The sequence below is a fragment of the Calliphora vicina genome, chromosome 3, assembly GCF_958450345.1.
Source record: "Calliphora vicina chromosome 3, idCalVici1.1, whole genome shotgun sequence".
Taxonomy (NCBI): Eukaryota; Metazoa; Arthropoda; class Insecta; order Diptera; family Calliphoridae; genus Calliphora; species Calliphora vicina.
This window is the reverse complement of record NC_088782.1, coordinates 38,567,341-38,575,830: the sequence shown is the minus strand read 5'-3', so window position 1 is coordinate 38,575,830 and position 8,490 is coordinate 38,567,341. Positions and strand designations below refer to the sequence as shown.

The window sequence follows — 8,490 nt, the reverse complement described above, 5'->3', positions numbered from 1 at the left end:
TAATTCTATTTAGCCCATTTCAATATCGATTTACTATAATTAAGAAAATAATTATATTTCCTTAAAGGGATTGGATTTGTTTAAGTATAAATAGTTGAATAAAATATACATTTTTAAATATACTTAAATTTTTTATTTACATTCTTAATAAATATTAAATAAATACCAACCATCCAGCTCTGACACTGTCCTCTAAAAACAACAAATAATTTGAATACACACATTCACAAATACTTGATAGAAAACAGCTAGATAGAGAAAGAGAGAGTAATGCTCAGGAATTTTATTTCACACATTTCGCTTTTGTTGAGTATGTGTTTTCGTTTAGTATTGTTGTGTTTTGAAGTTGTTTGTTGGTATTTAATATAACATTTTAACGAAACTATAGTTTAGTTGCGCGAGAAATGTCAAACGCCATGGACAGATTAAAGTTAATCGCTGAAATTCGGCAGAGACCAGTATTGTGGGATTTTCAAAGCATCGAGCATAAATCACGCGTATATGCCCCAGAAATGTGGAGAGATGTGGCTCAGATTATGGGAACAGATGGTAATAAAATCTGATCTAAATTCCAAATTATATTTATTACTAAATATACAAATTTTTTTAAAATTACAGTTGATGAATGCAAGCGTAAATGGAAAAATTTAAGGGATGCTTATCGGGCAGAAGTTAAACGTATTGAGTTACGCATCGAAAGAGATCTGTTAAAGGGCTCATATGATACCAACGCTGAATATAGTAGTAAGTGGGCTTTCTTTGAAGCCATGAAATTTATTGAGGACTCCAAAAGGCCACGTCGCAGTAGAGTTAATGAAAATCCAAATTTATCTTCTAATGACAATTATAATGACGACAATGACTCTGATCAATTTGCACAATTTCATAATGTGGAAAGTATTAAATTGGAACCAGATGCTGAAATGGACACAGATGTGTATTTGTTGGACGACGAAGATGATGACAATAAAACTCAAATGTATAGTGAACAACTATTAAGGGAAGCCGAACAAATACAAAGAAATAAATCCCCTCAATCAATACCCGGACAAAATTCACCACAAAAGCAACATCAAGCACAGAAGGATAGACCAACGTCTACACATTGTAAATGTACTAAACGCTCTTATGATCAGGTGCATTTCTTGGAAGATCTCGAAAAGGAGGAGCAAAACTTAATGAAATCCACACGTTTGGATATAACACGTACCAATGATTTGGGTCATGTTGGCGATTCCGACTATAATTTCTTGGTTAGTTTTTTGCCGCAAATGAAAAAGATGAGCGATTTGCAAAACTTACAGTTTCGTGCAAAAATTACCGATGTAGTTTTGAATATTATGTCGCAATCTATGGCAAACGTTACAATATCTGTTTCCTCATCGCACAATAATCATTCAAAGTCTAATAATCATTCATAGCTTAATTTGTGTAAGAAATTTAATTTTATTTTGTTAATATTAGTTTTTAAGACATACTTGCATATTTCAATAATAAATGACTATAAATATATATACGTACGTATGTATTTTAACTTAAAATGAAAAATAAATCGAGGGACTATATTCAAAACACTCTATCTTTGATTTTCACGAAAATGGCTTTTTGATGGTAAAATGTTCCAAAAAACAGTCCTCACCTATGGTGTGAATTTCATAACGAACATATTTTTTTGCTGTTTAATTTGAATTTATGTTATTTCTCTATCTCAGAAAAACCTTCATTTGTTCAGGTACCTACTATACATTTAAAATCTCAACATCAATGTATTAAAAAAAGTTTCAATAAATAATTACAAAAAATATCACAGTTTTATTAAATTAATTCTAATAAATACTAAAGTAATTCCAAATATCCATCTCTGCAGCCAAAAATAACGAATAACTTAAACACACACATACCTGAATACACTGCTAGACTGAGAGAGAGAGAGCAATGAGATGGTATTTTGTTGAACATTGTTGGTTTGTGTTGTTGCGTTGTGATGATGTTAGCAGATATTTAATACAACATTTTAACGAAACTATAGTTTAGTTGAGCGAAAAGTGTCAAACGCAATGGACAAATTTAAGTTAATCGCTGAAATACGAAAAAGACCTGCACTATGGGATAATCGATGTGAAGAAAGAAAATCCAAAAAAACTATTCAAGCAGCGTGGAAAGATGTGGCTGTCGCTATGGGATCAGATGGTAGTACAGTTTGATCTGTAATCCAAGTTCTGTTGTATTTGACACTAATTATATTTTTAAACATTTTATACAATTACAGTTAAAGATTGCAGTCGTATCTGGAAAAATTTACGTACTAATAATCGAGATGTAGTTAAGAAGATAGAGTTACGCATCGAAAAAGATAAGTTGAATGGTACATATGATCCTAACAATGAGTATCTATGTCAGTGGATTTATTATAAACCAATGAGATTTATTAATGACAACAAAAGTGACGATAATGATTCAGACCAAGTTGCCAAATCTCATAATATGGATGAGAACAATAGTTTAGATGAGCTAGAAATGTCCAACGCCATGGACGAATTTAAGTTAATCGCTGAAATACGAAAGAGACCTGCACTGTGGGATACTCAAAGCAAAGAACATAAATCCTGTTTATCTGTGCCAGATGTGTGGAAAGATCTGGCTGTCAGTATGGAATCAGATGGTAGGTAATTCAAATCTATCTAAATTCCAAGTTATACTTGATATTAAATATATTTTAAATAATTTCTTACAATTACAGTTGACACATGCAAGCAAATCTGGAACAAATTATGTCTTGAATTTCGGGAAAGAAAGAAGCGTATAGAGTTATGCATCAAAGAAGATAAGTTGAAAGGTTTATATGATCCCAATAATGAGTATATCAGTAAGTGGGCATATTTTAAAGACATGCTATTTCTGAAGGACATTACAAGTTCACATGTAAATGACAGTGATGACTCGGACCAATTTTCCAAATTTCATAATTTGAATAATATAAAGGTGGAATCTGAGGTCGATCTAGAGCCAGAAGTTTATTTACCCGACGATGGAGATGATGATGACAGCCAAATGCATAGCATAGAATTTTTAAGCGAACCAACTTCGCCACAAAACCTCGAGTTAGCAGATGATAAACCATCGCCAGCAGGTGGGAACTACTCTAAACGATCTAACAATCAGGCGAATTTATTGGAGGTTATTGAAGAGAAACCTGGGCTTGATCTACTGGACGAAGACACTGTCAGTCAAATGTATAGCAAAGAATCGCATAAAATGGACAATATTAAGATGGAACCTGAGCTCGATCTGAAGCCAGAAATTTATTTACCCGACGATGAAGATGATGACACTGACAGTCAAGAATTTGTAAGCATACAAAAATCTCCTCAAACCCAAGGGTCAGCTGATGATAAACCATCGTCTACAGGTGGGAAGTATACTAAAAGATCTTACGACCAGGCGAAGTTGAAAGATCTCGAAGAAAAGGAGCACAACTTAATTAAATCCGCCCGTTTGGATGGAAAAACATCCAATGATATGATTCATGTCGGTGATTCCGACTATAAGTTCTTGGTCAGTCTTTTGCCGCAAATGAAAAAGTTGACTGAGTCGCAAAACATAAAATTTCGTGTAAAAATGTCCGATGAGATGTTCAATATTACATCTGATTAATGGAAATTCAATGGAAATTTTTTAACAATAAATATTTTTTTTTTTTAAATAAAATAAATTCTTGTTTTTATTTGGGAGTTGTACATACATACATATATTAAAGTGTAACAATTTTGATGTGTTGCATGAGGAAAAAATCAGAAACACATTTTTTAATAAGGACTTCAGTTCCCTAGCAATTTATAATTTGAAAGGAAATCTCATAAAATTGTTCGAAATGGATGTAAAATTCATAATTTTAATTTTTGTTATTTAATATTTCACAAAAAGAACAGAGTACTCTGTTATATGTATGTAGTTTGACAGTATTTCGCACGAAATTTTGAACAGAGTACTTAGTTTGGAAGTGACACAACTCAAAATAAAAATGTTTCAGAAATTTTAAAAATAATATATGTATACCAATTGAAACATAATGAATGACATATTTAACTGTTTTTTAGCAACAGTTAACAATAACAAATTACAAAAAAACCCAATAAGTCAATCAATAGTATGTATAATCTTGTAACGGTGTGTATACATATGTATTTCTAGTTTTCTTGTAAGTCAGATTTGATAATTTTGTTTTAATATCTGAAATAGTTTTCATTTTATATCGTTTTTTGCTTCTCCTATAAACTTATGAAAAGTGATATTACGTTATTTTGCATTTTAGTTGACGATATGAATATATTTTTCCAATAGTGCTGAACTGATTGGTACTTTTGAACTTGCTATGGAAAAACTAATTGATATTTCTTAGTCAGTAATTTTTTATTACACCAGCAATTTGTTACTGCCTTCTCCTGCAGGTCGATATTTGTGGCAGATTGATTATATCATACATATAAACGAGATTGAATTCCAAATTTAACATTTGAATCGAACTTGAAATCAATTTCAATCTGATATTTAAGTACAAAATTGTTAAATCCTTATTGATATAGAATTATGTAAATAGAATAGAATTAAAATATGCCACAAAATGAAAAAAATTAAATGCACTCGCCAAAGTAACGAACTCGCAAAAAACAAATAAAAAATAACAAAAAACCAGTATTACAAACACACATACCCGAATACACAGCTAGATAGAGAAGTACACACACATACTTGTATATACAACAACAAATAGAGAAAGAGAGCAGAGAGCAAGTATTTTATTTATGCACATTTCGCTTTTGTTGAGTAAGTACGTATTTTCGTTTAGTGTTGTTGGATGGTAATGATGTTTGTAGATATTTAATCTAACATTTTAACGAAACTACAGTTTAGTTGAGCGAGAAATGTCAAACGCCATGGACAAACTCAAGTTAATCGCTGAGGTCCGTAAGAGACCGGCACTATGGGATTATCAAAGCGAAGAACATAAATCGTGTTTATCTTTGCCAGAAGTGTGGAAAGCTGTGGCTGTCAGTATGGAATCAGATGGTAATTCAAATTAATCTAAATTCCAAATTATATTTGTAATAATTTCCTACAATTACAGTTGAGACATGCCAGTTTAACTGGTCAAATGTATGTAAGACATATCGGAAAATAGCTAAGCGTGAAGAGTTACGCATCAAAAAAGATATGTTGAATGGTTCATATGACCCCAACAATGACTATGGCAGCAAGTGGACTTATTTTAAGCCCATGGAATTTATGAAGGACAATCAAAAATTTCCGATTATTCTTCGTAATTCATGTGAAAGATTGAAATTAATCGCTGAAGTCCGAAAGAGGCCAGCAATATGGAATATTCAAAGTAAAGACCATAAACCATCAATTTTGAGAAAATTGTGGACAGATGTGGCTGTCGCTACGGGATTAGATGGTAATAATACAGTTTGAGCTAAATTCCAAATTATAATTGTCACTAAATACATATATTTTTAACAATTACAGCTGATACCTGCAAGCGTAAATGGAAAATTGTACGGCAGAGTTATCTAGAAGAAGTTAAGAAGTTGGAGTTACGCATCGCAGAAGATAAGTTGAAAGGTTCGTATAATCCTAACAATGACTATAGCAGCAAGTGGACTTTTTATGATCACATGAAATTCATTGATGATATTAAAAAGCCAAGTCCCATCAAACGCATGACACTTCGTAACTCAACTGTTAATGACAACAATAGTGACGACAACAACTCAAAAACATTTAACAAAATTCATAATATGAATAATACAAAGGTGGAACCTGGGCTTGATCTAGACCCAGAAGTGTTTATACCCGACGATAACACTGACAGCCAAATGTTTATCATAGAATTTGTAAGCGAACCAAACTCTCCACAAAACCAAGTGTCAGCAGATGATAAACCATCGTCAACAGGTGGCAACTGCACTAAACGAACTTACGATCAAGCGAATTTCTTGGAAGATCTTGAAAAGGAGGAGCATAACTTAATAAAGTCCGCTAAGGTGGAACCTGAGCTTGATTTAGACCCAGAAGTGTATATACCCGACGATGACACTGACAGCCAAATGTATAGCATAGAATTTGTAAGCAAACCAAACTCTCCTCAAAACCAAGAGTCAGCAGATGATAAGCCATCGTCAACAGGTGGGAACTGCACTAAAAGATCTAACGATCAGGCGAATTTCTTGGAAAATCTTGAAACGGAGGAGCATAACTTAACAAATTCCTCACACATGGATATAACACGTTCCAATAGTATGATTAATGTCGGAGATTCCGATTTTAATTTCTTGGTCAGTTTATTGCCGCAAATGAAAAAGATTAATGATTTGCAAAAATTTAAATTTCGTTCAAAAATGATCAATGTGATGTTCAATATTATGTCTGCTTCGTCATCGCAGAATGCAAATTCTAATAACTAGTCTTAGTTTGTTTAGTGTTTATGGAAATTTTTAACAATAAATGATTAAATATAAACATATATATTTTAAATTATTAAAGTTTTAGTTTTTTTTTTATTGGGGGGGGGGTTGATTTGCATTATTACTGCATTTACGAATGCATCCTATGCCACCAAATAGAAAAAAATTAAATAAATTCGCCAAAGTTGTATCGTCATTTGGGAGCGATTTCTTGAACCCTAACTCAATTATTATCTTAACATAAAGTTTAAGCACATTTCGCTTTTGTTGAGTATTTTCGTTTAGTGTTGTTGTATTGTGATGATGTTTGTAGATATTTAATAAATATAACATTTTAACGAAACTACAGTTTAGTGGAGCGAGAAATGTCAAACGCAATAGACAGATCGCTGAAGTCCGAAAAAGGCCTGAACTATGGTGTATTAAAAGCAAAGATCGTAGCTATACAAACGATTTGGGAAGATCTGGCTAAGGCTATGGGAGCAGATGGTAATTTAGCTTCATATAAATTCCAAGTTATACATGACACAAATTATATTTTCCAAAAAATTCTCTACAATTACAGTTGATGACTGCAAGCGTAAATGGGCAAATTTACTGACCGTCTATCGAGTAGAAGTTAAAAAGTTAAAGTTACGTATTAAAGAAGATAAGTTGAAAGGTTCATATAATCCTAACAACGAATGTAAATCTAAGTGGATTTTTTTATAAACGCATGAAATTTTGTGATGATATTAAAAACCCAAGTCTCATGGAACAAAATATGGTCAATAATAAGATGGAACCAGAGCTTGATCTAGAACCAGAAGTGTATTTACCAGATGACGAAGACAATTACCCTCAAACATCTGTCGGTGTGAAATCTAATTTTAGCGGTGTTAATTTACCGGAGAACCAATATCAAGCAGATGATACACCAACAACTTCAAATTGGAAGAATACTAAACGCTCCTATGATCAGGCGAATTACTTGGAAGACCTTGAAAAAGAGGAGCATATCTTAATAAAGTCCACTAAGATGGAACTTGGGATTGATCTAGACCCAGAAATGTATATACCCGACGATGAAGATTATGACACTGACAGCCAAATGTCTGGCATGGAATTTTTAAACGAACCAAATTCTCCTCAAAACCAAGAGTCAGCAGATGATATACCATCGTCTACAGGTGGTAACAGCACTAAACGATCTTATGATCAGGCGAATTTATTGGAAGATCTCGAAAAAGATGAACATAACTTAATTAAATTGGTACATTCCAATGAAATGATCGCTGTTGACGATTCTAACTATAATTTCTTGGTCAGTTTTTTGCCGAAAATGAAAAAGATTAATGAGTTGCAAAACTTACAGTTTCGTGCAAAAATTATCGATTTGATGATGGATATTGCGAAAGAATGAAAATTCTGATCAGTATTATAAGTTTAATTAGAGTTTGAAACTTTATTTTAGCAAGTTAAACACACATTTCAATAATAAATTTAAAAATATCTTTACTTAATACAAATTAGCGTTTTTTATTATGAATTTCGCCTGGAAATAAATTGTGTAGGTATATAATAGTTAAACGATATTTAGTGATGTGTTAAATAAGGAAAAAAAAGTAATTTTTAAATGAAGTATGCAATTAATTACTTGTAAGTAATGAATTATCAACAAAAAACAAATATCAGGCCTGTCACATAAGTCCATTCCGATCGAAAGTGGAATTAATTCCGTATCTTGTTTCTTCAGCAAAAGTAAATCGAAAATTTCTTTCGGAATGAAATCACTTTTAGAAATATCAATTCAGAGTGGAATTGATATTTCATTGTAATCATTTGTTTTTTACTTTTGTTTTAATGCGAAAAAAGATGTTTTAATGCGAAAAAAGTAGGAGAGCTATATTCGGCTGTGCCGAATCTTATATACCCTTCACCAAATTATACTTCAAAATGCAAATTTAAAATATTGTTACGAAATTGTACTTGAACTCAAATATAACGATTTTAAGGGCAGATTTAAAAGTAGCATAATGCTTTCAAA

At 32.0% G+C, this 8,490-nt stretch overlaps 3 protein-coding genes across 3 annotated transcripts; all 3 read left to right on the top strand.

Annotated features, from left to right (window-relative positions):
* The first annotated feature begins 337 nt into the window (after positions 1 to 337).
* LOC135954301 (uncharacterized) lies at positions 338 to 1,481 on the top strand. Its single transcript, XM_065504412.1, has 2 exons — positions 338 to 549; positions 619 to 1,481. Exons 1-2 carry the CDS (start codon positions 405 to 407, stop codon positions 1,419 to 1,421), a joined length of 948 nt encoding a protein of 315 aa, XP_065360484.1. The 5' UTR covers positions 338 to 404; the 3' UTR covers positions 1,422 to 1,481.
* Positions 1,482 to 2,031: 550 nt separating this feature from the next.
* Positions 2,032 to 3,712, top strand: LOC135954286 (uncharacterized). The gene is made up of 3 exons (XM_065504390.1): positions 2,032 to 2,190; positions 2,270 to 2,662; positions 2,741 to 3,712. The coding sequence occupies exons 1-3, from the start codon at positions 2,058 to 2,060 to the stop codon at positions 3,652 to 3,654; spliced, it is 1,440 nt and encodes a 479-aa protein (XP_065360462.1). The 5' UTR covers positions 2,032 to 2,057; the 3' UTR covers positions 3,655 to 3,712.
* A 1,210-nt stretch (positions 3,713 to 4,922) lies between these two features.
* Positions 4,923 to 6,472, top strand: LOC135955411 (uncharacterized). The gene is made up of 3 exons (XM_065505762.1): positions 4,923 to 5,067; positions 5,126 to 5,455; positions 5,527 to 6,472. The coding sequence occupies exons 1-3, from the start codon at positions 4,923 to 4,925 to the stop codon at positions 6,462 to 6,464; spliced, it is 1,413 nt and encodes a 470-aa protein (XP_065361834.1). The 3' UTR covers positions 6,465 to 6,472.
* The last annotated feature ends 2,018 nt before the right edge of the window (positions 6,473 to 8,490 follow it).

Excerpts from the sequence above, each read along its gene's own strand:
- LOC135954301 (XM_065504412.1), top strand. The coding sequence starts at position 405 with ATGTCAAACGCCATGGACAGATTAAAGTTAATCGCTGAAATTCGGCAG. Across the intron at positions 550-618 it reads TCAGATTATGGGAACAGATG|TTGATGAATGCAAGCGTAAA; the intron begins GTAATAAAATCT and ends TTAAAATTACAG.
- LOC135954286 (XM_065504390.1), top strand. The coding sequence starts at position 2,058 with ATGGACAAATTTAAGTTAATCGCTGAAATACGAAAAAGACCTGCACTA. Across the intron at positions 2,191-2,269 it reads TGTCGCTATGGGATCAGATG|TTAAAGATTGCAGTCGTATC; the intron begins GTAGTACAGTTT and ends ATACAATTACAG. Across the intron at positions 2,663-2,740 it reads TGTCAGTATGGAATCAGATG|TTGACACATGCAAGCAAATC; the intron begins GTAGGTAATTCA and ends TTACAATTACAG.
- LOC135955411 (XM_065505762.1), top strand. The coding sequence starts at position 4,923 with ATGTCAAACGCCATGGACAAACTCAAGTTAATCGCTGAGGTCCGTAAG. Across the intron at positions 5,068-5,125 it reads TGTCAGTATGGAATCAGATG|TTGAGACATGCCAGTTTAAC; the intron begins GTAATTCAAATT and ends CTACAATTACAG. Across the intron at positions 5,456-5,526 it reads TGTCGCTACGGGATTAGATG|CTGATACCTGCAAGCGTAAA; the intron begins GTAATAATACAG and ends TAACAATTACAG.